Source organism: Camelus ferus, chromosome 25 (assembly GCF_009834535.1).
Source record: "Camelus ferus isolate YT-003-E chromosome 25, BCGSAC_Cfer_1.0, whole genome shotgun sequence".
In the NCBI taxonomy this organism is placed as follows: Eukaryota; Metazoa; Chordata; class Mammalia; order Artiodactyla; family Camelidae; genus Camelus; species Camelus ferus.
In genome coordinates, this window is record NC_045720.1 from 6,257,363 (window position 1) to 6,273,461 (window position 16,099).

Consider the following 16,099-nt stretch of genomic DNA (forward strand, 5'->3'; position numbering starts at 1 on the left):
AGGACGTTCCCAGGGCCTGGAGAGGTCACCCCCAGGAGCTGAGGGCGGAGGCCTGGCCTCTCTTTGGGTAAAGTCACTTCACCTTCACACGGCACTTCAGTGGAGGGCCTCTGTCTGCACGGGCAGGGTGTGGGCTCTGTCGCTGGGGGTGGGCCCAGGCCACCGCCTTCCGCAAACTGTTATGCAACACGTGTCTGCAGCTCAGTGGGTGTGACATGCAGTGGGTGTTAGTCAGCCCCTCCACTGGTTCTGCTTCTCTGACTAGCAATTGCTGCTTCAGTAGGCTGCACAAGTGCATAATGCTGTCAAGGATAATAAAGAGAAAAGTTCTCATGGCTTTGAGGTGAACGATTTGTCCTCACTCTGCACGTTCCTTCCTCACCTCCCTTGCCAGCCCCCCATACACGTCAGCCAGGCCTCCTGTCTACACAGCTTTCTTTCCCCTTGGAGACGCCTCAGTGCCGGCAAGGGGAGCCGAGGGTCTTGTGCCCTTGTTTGTTCTGTCTGTCTCCTGGTTGGCTTTCCTGTTGTTCAGTCTTTTTTTCTCCCCTGTCTCTGATCCCCACCTCCATCTCCGACATGCCCAGTGACACAGAGGGAAGGCACTGATTATGCCAGCATCGTGCTGGCCGCCCTGGCCCAGGGCGACCCTGGTCTGCATCTCTCAGTCAAGGTGACCCACCCTTGGCACTGCAGCTCTGCAGAAACTCTGCTCCTGCAGGATCTCCCCACCTCTCAGCGTCTTCCGGTTCTGGCACACGATCCCTTGAGTTCCTGGGGCCCCGCGTCAGAGCCGGCTCCTGCATCCAGAGCCCACATTGTCCTGCTGCTCTTTTCCCGGAGACTTTGCTCCAGAACCTCCCTGGCCTCCTCCACTGCCCCTGTGGCTCTCCTTGCTGTCTGATTTGGGGGCACAAGTGACCCACTGAAAGGGTCCTCACAGTGGTAGCAGTGGGCAATGTGGCTGCTGCTTTCCTGTGGAGAGCCAGAGCCTTGGAGAGGGCAGCAGGGACCTTGAACACGTCCTGATTCCACAGGTGCCCAGGCCCCCAACGTGGTGCTAGAACCTAGGAGCCTGCCTTCCTCTGCCCTGATGTTCAGATTCAGAGGGCTGCTGACATGCCCTGCTGTGGCTCGACAGATGGCGCTCCAAAGATGGCCCGGTGCCCCCTGCTTGTCTCCTCCCGGTACCTCTCAAGTCACATCACCTAGCCACCCCACCCCACACTCACGCAACAGCACGATGCTCCCTGACCCTGCTCACCCACCTCAACTCCCACCTTCATGCTGGCGATGAATGCCTTAACAATGAATGCTAATGAAGAAATACAAGTTGAAAAGTGGCTTGGAACTTGCTCTGAAGCAGCTCTGATTGTGACATTTAAATCAGCAGGTCTCTAGGAAACTTGAAAAATATTGTTGCTGTCTTTAGTCCTATAATTTGTGGCTTTAGGTTGAAATTATTTTTTCTCTTTTTCATCAGAGCATTTTGGCTCTAATAATTATGATGCCTTGAGATGGTCTGGATAGTAGTGTAGCTCATTAAGAGCGTGAAAAGCTAAGTATCCTTGGAGAACCCTTTGCAGAGAAGAAGTCCTTAACTAGTTTCTGAGAACTGGACTTAAAAGGAAATGAGGGCTCATAAGGAGCCTGATTTGTGAACTGGGGCCTGAGGGTCACAACTTAAAATCCTCCCTGCTCTACAGGAGAAGCCTGTGCAAAGGTTCTGATAAAATGATGTTCTTAAATCGCGTTATTACGGAGCTGATCATATAATAGGGTGGAGATGCAAAGATATGAGCACTAAAGATTGTTTGCAGCTGTTAATTCTAGAACGGTGGTTCCAGACTTTTCTTTTTTAAAAAACAAAAACAAACAAACAAAAAACCCTGTGAAACCAAAGATATTTCCACACTTGGGGAACTGAGGGCCTGCCCTGCGCTGTCTCCTCGTGTGACTCCCTGGTGCCCTCTTGTTTCCTTTACAGAGTTTTCGGTCATGAAGAGGAAGAGAGGCAGGCCTAAGGGGTCCACGAAGAAGCCCAGCCCCGAAGAGGAACTGGCGGAGAACATCGTCATGCCGAGCGAGGGCAGTCCGCGGGGCCCGGAGGAAGGCAGAAGCCTGACGCCGAGCAGCCTGGAGTGCGGCAAGTGCGGCCGCAAGTTCTCCAACACGCGCCAGCTGAGGAAGCACGTCTGCATCGTGGTGCTGAGCTTGGGCGAGGAGGAAGGGGAGGCAGGTAAGTGCTGTCCGAGGGCCGGCCGCGCGGTTTCTTAGGAAGAGATGGAACCACTCACGGTCATTTTTACCGCCTCAGTTGTTACTTGGAAATAGCACACGTGTACTCGAGTCTCACCCATCCGGAAAGTGCTCATTTTTGTAACGATCACTGAACTTTTTTTTTTTGAAGTACAGTCAGTTTACAATGTCGTGTCAATTTCTGGTGTACCGGGTAATGTTTCAGTCATACATGTACACACATACGTTCCTTTTCGTGTTCTTTTCCTTATAGTTTACTATAACACGTTGAGTATAGTGCCCTGTGCTCTGCAGTAGAAGCTTGTTTATCTGTTTCTTATGTAGTCATCTTTGAACTGAGCGTGTCATCTGGTAGCTGACACCCCGAGTGCAGGTCACAGGGCTACTCGAGCAGATGTTTTGGGGGCAGCAGAGACGGAAAAACAGCCCCTGTGCTCGTGAGCTTATATTCTGGGCCAGACGATGGGGTTTTAAAATGCAAAATGTTGAAGGGTGGCAAATCATCAGTTAAGAAAGCGTTCCGATGGGAGGTCAGGGGTGAGCTTAGTGTCAGCATTCGGGCGGCATTTGGATTAAAGGAGGGAGGATGTCTTAGTGGGTGATGGGCTCATGTGAGCAGAAGAGGGGGCATGAGGATGCGTGAGGCCCTGTGGTGGCCTTGATGGCCGGGCCTAGACTGTGGCAGGCGTTCTTGCAGAAAATGAAGGGTGTCGGTGCTTCCTCCAGGTGAGTTCCTGACTCGGCTTCTGCTCTGAGAGGCTGAAGGCAGTGCGAGCGTGAGCAGGGAGTGTCTCCTAGACAAATGAAACAGCAGGATTGTACCAGGCAGCGAGGGCTGCTGCCGTGGGTTCTGCTGTTGTTGTTTGGTCTTGCATCGTTTTTTAAGTTTTCAAACTATGTCTATGAACTTAGGAAGTTCTTGCTGTGTTTTGTGCCGTGCTAAGCACATTACGTGGGAGGCGGTTCTGGTTAAGGATGTGGGCTTTGGATTGTGGCTGCCTGGGTTTGAATCCCAGCTCCAGTCCCTACTGACTTCCCTGTGTTTTACTTTCCTCAACTGTGAAATGGGAATAAAAATATGGGTGCTTTGAGGATTAAATGAGGCAGGCCTTTGTGCAGTGCTTAGAACCGTGCCTGCCCTATCAGAGCACTCAGTGCCTGTTGACTGTTACTGTTACTCATGGCCCTGTGGACACAGTGCTACTGCCAGCCTTCCTGTTTCATAGATGGGGCATTCAGACACTGAGAAATAAGCATTTGCCTAAGGTCCTTTAGTTAACAAGGGAATCTGGCCTTTAAACCCAGGCTGTCTGATTCTGACTCCCAGTTCTTAAGTCCTAGAAACATCTCCCAGCAGTGAAGCAAGACCCTTGGTGTCTAAAACCCTAGCACGGACAGGGAGAGCTGTTGAGTCATGCATTGCCTAATGTTCATCAGACGTCTAGGTTGGTGGCCAAGGCCCACTGCCAACCTCTGTGCCAGTTATAGAAAGTGTAGAATGTTGTTGTTGGTTTTTAAAAACTGCTCTCAAGGTGACCACGTGCACTCTCACTAGGCCACGGCGGGGGCTGATGTGAATAATAGACGAGGCTTCAGACAAGACGAGGCAGCTGGTGGCAGCTGTCCCAGGACAGAGCGTGAGTAATCGCTGTGTGAGAAGCGTCGGCAGGGCGTTCTGTGATTCAGAGGAACCAGCATCTCGTTTCAGAGCCTCAAGTCCTTTTGCCAAATGAACATAATTTTAGCAATGAGATGGTCAAGGGAGGAGGGGATTAAGATGCAGCGGCCCTGTGCCAGGGAGCTGGTTCCCGGTGGACTTGCAGACCCCCGGGCCTGGGCTGTGGACTTGCTCTCCCTGGCTCTCCCCCCCACCCGCCCTTCCCTGTCTCACGTGCACACACGTGTGCTCCCCACTGCCCCCACTCTCTTCTTCTTGCACAGATGGTTCATGGTTGTCGCTTTTTAATCAGAGGGGCCAGCCCTGCTCATCCTGGCCCCAGTCCTGCTCGTCCGGGCCCCAGTCCTTCTGAGAATCCAAGTGTCTCTGATCCTTCAGGGCCATCTTTTTTGAGAATCTGTTTTGTTTTTGTGCCTTCACACAGTTGGTTTTTTCCATCAGGCCCTTTCTGCACAATTAGGGCTAGGAGTCAGGGATTTCACTCTTTTACCTTGCCCAACATTCCGGCTTCCTCTCCCTCCAGACCTCAGGCCTCTGTCTAACTTGGAGGCAGCCTGAGGTCAGTCAGGTCCATGGATGTACCCCAGTCTGTGCTGCCCTCAGGGTTTTCTTCCTGAAACACAGTCCTTCAGTGTCTCCCCTTCACCATAGGGTGCAGACTCCTCACTGGGGTATTCAGGGCCCTCACCAAGAGGATCGTTCTGTGGAGCATCTTTTTTCCTTGCTATGTAGTATTCCATTATTCATGCCAACCACAGTACAACTGATGACATTTAGGTTTTTTCCAATTTTTTTTCTTTTATAAATAATACTTTAATAAATATGCCTGTATGTATATATATGTGTGTGTATATATGTGTATGTGGATTATTATTTGTTATTTTTATAGGATAAATTCCTAGAAGTGGAACTCCTAGGTCAGAAAGTGTATTACGTATCGCCCAATTTCCCCCTAGAAAACTGACACCAATTTAGATTCCAAAAGTGTCCAAGGGTACCAGCTGGATATTATCACTTTTGTTTGTTTATTTTATTTTGTAATACCTCTAATGATACAAAAAATACCAAGAAGAAAGTAAAAATAATCCAAAACTTTACTGCCTACATATAATGTATTATATTGTATATATTAGTATTATATTAGTGTAATAGTATACCTCTATTATACTGTATAAAAAAGTAAAGAAAAGATCTTTCTCACTTCTGTGTACACTCAACATATGTTTTCCAGAAATGAGGTCATATATAATGTTCTGTGATCTTTTTTCACTCATAATGTAGCAGATATGAATTTTTCATGTCAATATTTTTTATTTAACAAGCAGTTTTGTAGCACTTTCTGTGTTGCAGATCCTGTTCTCAGTATTTTACAACTATTATAGCTCATTTCATTGCCATGGCAACACAGTGTCCCTATCATCATTCCCATTTTGTAGACGAGGAAACTGAGGCACAGAGAGATTCAAGAATTTGCTTATATCACACAGCCCGTAAGTGTTGGAGCTGGACTCTGAAGGCACATGGTCTGGCTGCAGGATCTGTGCTTTTGTCTGCCAGGCTCTGCTTTCTGACCCAAAGTAGTCAGTAAACGTAGATTTTTGTCATTTTTAAAGGCCACACAGCATTTCATTGTATGCATGAACCGTAAGTTTTCCTTCTTTGGTTTCCAGTTGACTGACATTGAATATTGTTTCTAATTTTTTCTCCCTGCTTAAAAAAAAAAGCAACAAAACTATTCAGATGAACTCTGTATCTTTGATCCATCTGGAAATTGCATTTTTGTGAAAGTTGTGAAGTAGAGCAGTTACGTATATACGATCAATAAATATGGGGACAGGAATGATCTCCGTAAGTGCAATTTGGTAGATAAACTATTTCCAATTGTAGGTTACACAGAGAAAATAATAAGGGTCTGGTTCCAAGTCTAAGAAACTTTAAAAAGTAAAACTTTACATTTTGAAAGTAATTATGGAATAACAGGAAGCTGTAAATAGCGTACAGAGTGGTGTCGTGTGCCCTTTACCCTGATTCCCCCAGTGGTGACGTCTTACATAACTGTAGCACAATATCAAGTTCGGGGCCTTGGCAGTGAGACAGTGTGTGCACAGAGCGGCATCCATCACACACGCAGGTCTGTGTAGCTACCACCATGAATATCTCCCTCGTGTTCCCACTTCACAATCACCCCACCGCTACCCGCTACCGCTGATCCCCAACTCTGATTTTATCGTTTCGAGAATGTTACATCAGCTGAATCACACAATATATGATCTTTTAAGATTGGCTTAGAAGCCCCCCTTTTCAAACCCAACTTCATAATTTTATAATTGAGGAAGCTGAGGCTCAGAAGGGATGATTACCCAGAGTCCCACAGCTCATTTAAGGTAGAGCTGGGTACCATCCCATGTCTCCACACTCCTGCCCCGTGGCCGGCCCTGCTCTGCTGCATTTGTGGCTTAAAACCAATCTCTCTTCCACTCTGTGGATGTGGGTTTTGCTCATTTCAGTGTACCTCTCTCAGTTCTTTCTCTAACCTTATGAGAAATGGAAGTCCCACCCCGTGTGGTCCCGATGTGTTATTTTCTGCTCTGTAATTAATTCGGCAGTCTCTTCAGCAGGGGCAGACAGCCCGTCCTATCTAATAAGATTAACAGCTTCCACCAGTAATACACTGTACAGAGAATGGCCTCGTAGTCCATTGATTTGCATGACCTAAGTGGACTTTAATTTAACAAATACCGAACGGAGAGGTAGGAGCTCTGGGTACTTCCCCCTTTCTGGCTACGGCTGAGGCCTCTAAAATATGCAGAAATGACTTTATGCCCAGCTGCCTGGTGGCCGATGTCCCTGTATTTGCTCCACGTTCCCGAGTTTGCCAAGCACAATATTACAATTTGGAAAATTCTCACATCATTGTTTTAATACATGCAGTTTAGTGACATTTCAGAGAATTGACCTTGACTCCTTAGTTTGCTAAAACAATTAGAAGAAAACAAAAGTAAGCTTTTTCCCTATACTGAACCACAGCAAGTTAAAATAACATTTTTGATGTGTATTCAACATTTATTTATTTTATTCTGCATTTGAATAGTAAAAGAAACCAGGAAAAGAGAGTTGTGTTTTTTTCCCCTAATGCCATCATGTGTTTTTGAACAGCTGGTGTTTTTGAAAAACATTTTGGAGCCTACAGAAATCAATATGTCAAATTTATAAAAGTGACTTCTGAACCTTTCTAAGCTTGTTATTTCTGGGGTCATTTTATGCAAGGAGAGTTGCAAAATTTTCTCTTATTCTTGTTAAATCCTCCCTGAAGAAGACAAGGCATTTATTTTAAGATCTTACCTAAGATGCACCTATAATCTTCACAAGGGTTTTTTACAGTATTTCAAATGTCTTCTGCTGTATTTGTGTTAGCAGAACAGCTGACTTGGTAAATGGCTGCTTGGATTGAAAATGGTTCTGAGTGAGTCATGTTTGAAAATTTGCAGGTGGAAAGGTGTACGGCCTCTGAGTTTCTCTGTGCAAGGATGTGGAACGGTCTTGTCCGTTTGTCCGTTCCTTCTGGCTGCCTCGCGAGCCCTCATTGTAGCTCGGCACTAATCTGGGGGATGGAGAGTGTGGTGACCTCCACCCGCGCGCGTCATCAGCGTGGTCGGACATGTGGGAAGTAGTGATGGGCTACCTCTGTGACCCCCTCTCGCCCCACTTCCTCCTCTCTCTCCAGTGGCTCCTGTGAGCCTGCTCTGTGAGCCTGAGCGGCTTCTGTTGGTGCGGGCCAGGCTGTGCCCTGGTGACCAGCCACCCCAGCACGGTGGCCTCACAGGACCGAGCTTTCCTTCTGCTGCTGCTGCACGTCCTCAGGAGGCTCTGTTCCCCCAGGGACCCAGGCAGAGAGCAGGCTCCAGAGACGGGCACCGGATGAGCCAGCTCTGGGTACGGACCAGGCAGCTAGGTTTGGCAGAAGTTTGTTTACACGCTTCCAGAATTCCCTGGGGCAATTCCCATTAGGTCTGCAGAATCCCAGACCCAGGTCAGCAGGACCGTGATGCTTCCTGACCACAGCTGGGTCCCACGGCGGTGATGAGGCCTTCCCGGACAGTGCGCCCCGCTGCGGTCGGGGCGCCGAGCATCTGTTCTCATCCACCTGCTGGGTGCTAAGGAAGGGCTGCCTTCTCATCGCTTAGATGAAGAAACAGGCTCTGCTAGATGAAGGAGGTTGCCTGAGGCCACCCAATAACTACACAAGTCCTGGTCCCCTTGACTGCCGAGCGCAGGCTTTTGTTGCAGGGATCCAGCCGTCTTCTGGGGTGCTGGCTCTCTGACTCGCCACCCTGCCCTCGCCTGGAGTCGCCTGAATTTCACCTTCAGTCCCTTTGGTAGTTAAGTCTCCACGTGTGACACTAGTCAGACACAGCTGGCACCATGCACAGTGCTCTCTGCTGCTGACTTGCTGTGACTCTGAGGTAACCAGACTGTGCTCAGTGCCTTTTTCCGTGGGAGTGGGAGCTGCGGAGAAGAGGAACTAAATCCCACCCCAGCAGGACTTGATGTTTGGGCTCCTGCAGGACAACTCTCTTGTTCCTGCATCTCGGAGGCCGGCCTGTGCTGGCAGCCCCGTTGCCCTGTGCCATCTGAGTTCAGGGTGTGTCCCACCTGGAGGGACTTGATAGCAGTGATGGAGCTCGTGACACGGTGGTCCTCTGCTCCAGGTAATGGCTCTTCCCAGATGAGTAGCCACTCTTCATTATGACCCCGTTCTGAAAAGGAGCCTCTCTCTCACCATGACACTCCGATTGCTGAGAAACCCTGGAACGAGTGGCCCGTGGCCCGTGGCCCGTGGCCCGTGGCCCAGGGCCCAGCAGCCTTTAAGGCGGACTTGCTGCTGTGCCAGGGGGGTGTGGCTGCTGCCCAGGAGCTGGCTGAAGCTGAGGGCTAGGTGAGAGCCCTGCAGCGGGCTGGTTGTCTCCTCGCTTTTCTCCTCCTTACCGAGCTTGTGTTGTCATCGTTGGGCACTAAGCCAGGCTTAAGGGACCAAAGGGAGTAAGATGAGGCTCTTCCTTGCGCAGCTGAGCCTGGGGAGGAGGACGGAGGGGTGAAAAGATAAAAGATGGTGGAGGCCCCCCCCTCAAGATGCTGAGGGGGCAGAGCAGGACCACACGCCTGTGGGGTGCATCCTGGAGGGCTCCCTGGGGAGAGGGGCCATGAACACTAAGTCTGAGGCTGACGTAGGGGGCAGAGGCAGCGATGGGTAGACACTTCCCTCCTGATGGTTCCTGCAACAGCCAGCAGGTGCGGGGCTGCGGGTGAGCCTGAGGAACGTGGGGGAGGTACTGCAGTCAGTGCAGTGAGAACAGGGTCACGAGGAAGATGCCGGCTCCGTGCCCGCAGGTACTGACACTCCTGGCTGCCTCTCCATGGGGACGCTGTGCTGGGAGCAGGTGCCCGCCCGGCCTTCCCTCGGAGCAGGAGAGCCAGGCGGATGTGAGAAGGCCCGAGGGGAAGGTGGGGGCGAGAGTGACGCACATCCAGCAGGTTGGGGAGGATTGTCGTGGGCTAATAAGCCCCTTAAACTGCTGTGCTGGCAGTTGGATGAGCCGGCGGCAGAGTCCCAGAATATAATCCCTCATCCGTCTGCCGTTCTGACAACTGCTCGGGGCTTTTTATTAATGTGGCTGATAACACTTGACTCTCTGGGGTGTTCTGAGATTTAATTAGTTCTTGGGCAATTTGGAATAGGTACTTTAGAATATTAGCGCGGTGTTAATTATAAATGAATGCATACAAACCAATTTCTACAAATGCATGATTGCTGGAATTAACTCTTCCCCTGTCTGTTACCAAGTCAGCCTCCTTTGCTTGGATGTTCTTACATGGGGGGGTCTCTGTGAAGTCCCATGGGGGACGCGGACACAGATCCCACCCGTAGAGCTGGAAAATGGAGCAGTATCCCTTCCAAAGGCACCCCTCCTCCGGGACAGGAGGGGATGCAGAGCGATGAGCGGGAGGTTTTGAGATGAAAGGGACTTCACTGAGAGCTTTTGTTTCAGGTGAACTTCGTTTTTCTTAGCGAAGTCAGAGAAGCTCATCAGTGTTAAGGGAGCGTGTGTGTGTGCGTGTGTGCATGTGGTGCGTGTGTGTGTGTGGTTAGGAGCTGAGGGAAATAGGAGTATTTTTGAACCCCTGCTGTAGATCTCTCATTGATTCACCAGAAGAGTCCACACTTTCTGTGTACCAGGTGCGTGGTGGTTGCCGGCTGTGCGATGTCAAGTGATGGGACGTGTGTGTAGTAAAGGGGTTCAGACTTTGGTGGGCTGGGCAAAAAGATGACAGCGACGCTTTGGGATAAGTGTGATGCGCACCTGCTGAGGTCACATAGGGTCTCAAGGGAGCTCAGACAAGGTGTTTCAGAGGCAGCCTGGGAGAGCAGGGGCAATCAGGAGGGGCTTGGGCAGACTTTGAAGGCCGCGTGGGCCTGGTGCTCTGCAGTGGGGTGGGGGGTGGAAGTGAGGGCAGGGAGAAGAGGGGAGGAGGGGTGGAATGCAGCGTGGTGGGGGAGTCGTACTCCTTAAGGCCCAGAGGAGCCTGCTGGCTGCACGTGGTCAGTGGGAGAGGGCGTCGGAGGCTGGCGCAGGGCCGGGTGGAGGATCTGCAGGACTGGGACTCAGCAGTGGCGGTGGGAGCGAAGGAGGGGGTGTATTCCAGAGCTGCAGGGCAAGTGTGATCCCGGCCCGTGGGCAGGCAGCAGGGAGTGAGTGGGAGGGGCGCCTAGGTTTTGGCTTGGGTGCCGGGTGGAGGATGGCCCGCCAGTCTAGAGAACCCAAGGGAGGAGCAGGTTTGGGGAGGGAGAATGAGTTAGTTCTGGTCACTCATTGAGTTGTATGGACCGTGGGTATCCACGGGGCTGTTATCCACCTTGGGGTGGGGTCAGCAGGAGGGCCCTTACACGGGTGAGGTCACGAGTGGGTGGTAATCGGGGGACTGGATGGAACAGAAGAAGCAAACAGCAAGGGCGGCTTCCTGAGCATATGGAGGGGTGAGAGGAAGGAAGGCTGCCCTTACTGGCCAGCAGTGGTCAGAGATGCAGGGAGATTGAATGAGATGGGGCTGGGATGGGAGTCTGGGACAAGAGTCTTGGAAATGGGCTTCATGCCGACCTGAGCAGGAGCCGTGTCTGTAGGGGGTGCTTGAAAAGGGAGGGAGTGAAGATAAGGCTGGGGATGGAAAGAGGGGTCATCTGGAGATGAGCAAAAGGGTCGCCCCATGGGCGGGCAGAATGCTAGCAGGAAGCAGGTGGCACACTCGGACGGGCACCTTGAGTGTTTAACAGAGGGATTATGTGTGAAGGCGTGGGCAGCTGTGGTCCTGAGGGAAGCTGGGAGCGGTGGGGTGTCGTTACCACCCCCGAAGAGAGGCAGGAGGGGGCGCGGTCACCCGCACTCCAAGGGAGAGAGCTGAAGCCTTTGCAGAGGATTGAGTCAACTTGCGGTGACCCGGTAGGGAGGGAGCCTGGAGAGCACCCCCTACCCCTGCTCCCCTCTTTCCTTCGCATCTTCTGCTGGTGACTCCATTGGCCAAACCCAGTGGGGAGCCAGCGGCCGTGGAGCCTGTGTGAACCCTTGCAGGTCGGCCTCTAGGAGCCAGGTGGAGAAGGATGGAGGGTGGGCCTGGAGGGGCAAGGGGAACCTTCTAGTACACTGGGGACACTGGATCTTTGCTCATTATCCTTTGCTCATTACCAAGCACATATGTGGTCTCCACTCCTTAAGCAACGTGGCCTCTGGCTTTGTAGTCAGGACACCTCCCCATGTGTGAGGGCGCCGGGCCCTGGGGCCCTGTTGTTGGAGGGGGGGTCTCAGCACTGAGGGCCATGTGCACCCAGCCATGAACTTCTGCTTCCACGTTGCACAGTGTTATCGCTTTATAAACCCTGTCTTTTCAGAAGGAAATGAAATGTGAAGAATTCTGTTCACGTGCTGCGTCGAGGAGCAATGGTGCACAGATGGCAAGAGATTAAACGCTGTAGCTCCCAGAACATCAGCGACTCGGCAGAACGCTGCAGGCTTGGGGAGGGGGAGGTCTTCCACTGAACCTCGCTTATTAGCACAAGCCAGACAGAACCACAGGGATGCGGGGACCCCAGCCTGGCCCTGAGCTGCGTGAGCCCTTCGAGCATGAAGTCATTAGCTCCAGATGGGTCCTGAGGGCAACTGCATGCTTCGCTGCCTGAGGGGCTCTGCCACTGCCCTGTCCTGTCCCTCACGTGAACCTCACAGTGACACATTTTGCAGATTCGGACCATAGATCTAGCGAGTCCCAAATTGGTCCAGCTAGAAGACAGAGGCTGGAGCACAGGAGCTCACACACCCTGGCCCTCCCGGGGCTGCCCAGGGCAGTGGCTGTGGTGAAAGTGTTGTTTGACGGCTCCTCGCCTGTCCTCCTGCGCTGGGTTTTAAGCTGTATCCAGGGCTCTCCTGAGGCCCTGGCTGGGAGGGTGGGGTGCGGGGTGGGGATGGGGAGTCTGGCCTGGACCTCACCTCTCTAACCAGAGGAGCCACGCCCTTTTATTGATTGTTTTTGTTGAAATTGCTTAAAGAATTCACTCAGAATGTCCTGCCACTAAAAAAAAAAGTCTGAAAACCACTATCCTAATGCAGTGACGATCACAGTCGGATTCAGTGACGCCACGCAGTGGGGAGTTCGATGGACGAGGGCACTTGAGCCAAGCACCTCCTCTTCCAGAAAAGCACGTTTATTAGAGCTTTGAGAGAAAAGTGACATGAAAAGACTAATTAAAAAAGCGCACCGTGCATATGATAGCAGAGTTACCGGTCCTCCTTAATGCTCATGAAAGTACTTTGCAAACTGTAATGTTCCACTTGGAGGATAAGGTCGTATTATTAGAGGAGTAGAGTTTATTGTGATTATTGACTAAAGGAAAAATACCAGACAGGCATGGACCACTGTCAGATATTTCCGTCTGAAACCCAGCATAGCCGATGGGATTAATTCTGCCCCTCCTTCCCGAGCCCTGGCTAGCTCGCCCACAGCAGGGCCATCATTGGGGCTGATGGCATCCCATCTCTTTTGCCTTTTAAGCATCTCAGACAGATTTCAACTATTGATCGCACGTAAAATCCCATCCTGTCTTCTTTTGGATAGAGTCTTCTCTAGAGCTCAGTGAAGATCTTACAAACCTTTCATACAATTTGAAGATAATGTACTGCCTTAAAATTCACTGTGGCATTAGCACCTCTACAGGAAGCAGCATATTTAGGAGGTGCTTCATCTTGACAACACTACTGAGAAGAGGCAGCCTTAGAGTGTGACCCGGCCGCCCCGTACCCCAGCTCTCTCTGGGGTCTTTATTTCCTCCTCTGTGTATTTATTGAAAGGGGTTGACTTGCTGCCCATTCCTCATCAGGCGTTCTGAGCCAACCCAGGGGGTCAACCGGGCATTCTCTGGAACAAGAGTCAGTAAATTAGCCCCAATTACCCATCGGCGTCAGTCTAGGAGCCTGATAGGCTTCTCTGACCGACTGTGTCCTGTGTCAGAAGGGCCGCCTTTAGCCAGCCTTGCTGGTTGCCGGAGGGTAGGGTCTGTCCCAGTGCAGGGAAGAGAGACAGTTACCAGTCTGATCAGATGGAATCTCTAGTTTTCTTCACTTTCCAAGATTTGTCTCTTCGTAGCAAGGAGCGAGGTGCAGAGTGGAGGAACTGGCCGCCGTGGACAGGCAGGATGGGGCTGTAAGTGCCTGGCTGGGTCTGTTGGGCCAGGGTCACCAGCTGTGCGGTGGGTGACCTTAGTGCGGGCATGCCTGTGGGACGCTCACCTGCGCCAAGTGAGCAGGAGCCCACGGCCCCTTGCTGCTGCTGGGGGCTCGGCAGAGGGCGCACCGAGCAGGGGCCAGCTTTTACTTCCTCGCCCAGTCTTCAGCACAGATGGCTGGGGCCCTATCAGAGGGGGTGGGTGGGAGGAGAGGGGTATTTTAGAAACAAGTCCAAGCATTGTGCTGCACGAACCGCCTTCCAGCCAAGCACCCTTTCCCAGGGAGGAAGCAGAGGGATAGTGGTGGACCTTCTCGGCCCACCAGCCAGGCCCACCCGTCCTCTGGCCCCTGTAAGACTATGTTAGGCTTTGCTGCTTGACCACGGTGTCTCACCAAAGGGCCTGCTGTTCAGGTGGTTCCTCCCTGGGTCCTCTGTCTGACCTTCTCCTCCTGCACCCATCAGAATCATGAGAGGACAGCGGGGAGCCCGCGCTGTGCAGAGGGACACAGGCAGTGATGCCGGGCCTTTGTTAGGGGCTTAGGAACAGTCCCACTTCTTTAGGGCCTGAGGACCACAGGAGAAGGTGATGTGTGGGGCGTGCCAATGGGTGGGGCAACGATCCCTGTTCACACGTCTCCCCGAGGGCAGGGACAGGCCTGGCTCTTCTCTGGGTCCCCAGAGCCCAGCACAGGGCCAGGCGTCGGAGGGACCTTCGCTGGTGGTCTCTTTAATGAAGGGGTGACTCTCCACTCTGTGCAGCCCTGCAGTGTATCAGCCTGGTGGCGGGCGTCCAGCAAACTTGGCAAAATCCTGCCAGGCCTCTTGGCAGGTACATCCCCCAGGGGCACAGATGGGAAACAAAGGCAACAAGTACGTAAACAAGCCGTCCCGGCAGCCTTCCTCCCCAGTAGGAGCTGGTAGCGCCGTGTGTCTGTCAGCCGAGTAGGAGCTGGTAGCGCCGTGCGTCTATCAGCCGCTAGGCCAGGCTCCTTAAACCTCAAACCTCTCGGCTTCCAGGGGCCTGTGCTCTTTCGCCCTCGGGTAGAATGCCGTCGTGCACTTACTTGTTTCGATTTAACGGTGCTGTTTGTCTTTCCCCACCAGCACGTAGCTCCGGAAGGCAGGGGTCACTCTGCTTGGTGCCCCGCAGTGTCACAAATGCTTAGAACAGGGCTCGGCCCCCTGTGGCTGGTAAGGAACAAATAAATACCTTCTGTGGTGCTGGGGGAATTTCCAAATAAATATTTCTTCCTTTTGTGTAGAAATGATGTTTTATTTGAAGTTGGACCTTGAGAAAATTTGGAAGTAGGAGAACAAGAATAAAAAGCTTATTTACAAAGAGAATGTTTTATCAAGTAGCAGGGGATCACTGTTGAACTTGGTATTAGAGATGGAAATTCTGTCTTCAGGAAAGCAGTACTTGACATGAATACTTGACCAGGTTGAGGAGAGGGTAGTAACTAGCAAACAGGCAGAGAAACTGAAGAGGCAGACCTGCGGTCAGACCTGAAGTCGGCTTGGCCTTTCTGAGTCGCAGCCAGGAGAGGCCCACGAGCTAAAGTGCGTGTGTCCACAGAGCCTGGTGGCTGAATTTGTCTCGGGTTCCAGGAGCATCAGGTCTGGAGTGAGAGAGGGTTTCCATGGCATGTCGGAAAAGTGGACCCGTCCTGAGGTGGTCTGGGTGGGGACTGTGGGTGGAGAGCCAGGGCTTGGAGGTCCTTATGAGGTCCTGGGACTTTCCCTTCTCCCAGCTCCCGGAGGACTAGCGATGCTGGCAGGGGGACCTGTGCTGATTAAGTCAAGTTACCCCCAGAGGCTGGAAACCAGAGGTGGGACTCCCTCCTGTATCCTGCAGCAAACGCCACGTATATCACTGCCAAACGTCAGGGTAGATTGGAGTGGAGGGACAGACCTGGGAAGGGGACGCCTGGCTGGGGAGTGAGGGGAGAGTCCCACGTGCCGAGCACGCCCCTTCTCTTCTGTGCCATCCTGGCACCGGCTGGAGAGAGCCCGGTCCGGGCTCCCAGGAGCGTGGCTCCCTCCAAAGTGCTCTTCTCTCTATGTTTTCTGTAAAAAACGGCAGTGGATTTGCTCACGACAGCCGTGATGGAGACCGTCTGTGATTTGTTCAGTCAAGCCCACGAATGAGCCCGAACCCGGGAGCCGTTGCGTGTGGATGTCCAGGGCGGGTTGGGCGCAGCTGCCCTCTCCCTGCGGGTCCCGAGCGGATGCGTGCTCTCTGCTGAAGGGCCGTGCGGACTGCTCGTCAGAACGCTCGGAAGAGGGGATGCTCGGGCAGGTTCTTTCAGGTCTGTGGCTGTGATTCTAAGAAAGAGACAACCCCTGTCCTTTGCTCTCCGTATTTCCTTCTGACTTAGGGAGTGGGAATCGCAG

At 52.2% G+C, this 16,099-nt stretch overlaps 1 protein-coding gene across 4 annotated transcripts in view; it reads left to right on the forward strand.

The window, feature by feature from the left end:
- Window positions 1-16,099, forward strand: part of ZFAT (zinc finger and AT-hook domain containing) — a 137,564-nt gene that overhangs the window by 35,599 nt on the left and 85,866 nt on the right. For all 4 annotated transcript variants that reach the window (XM_032467923.1, XM_032467926.1, XM_032467924.1 and 1 more), the window contains exon 3: window positions 1,988-2,239. In XM_032467923.1, coding sequence (XP_032323814.1) covers window positions 1,988-2,239 — 252 coding nt within the window. The remainder of the gene's footprint in view (window positions 1-1,987; window positions 2,240-16,099) is intronic.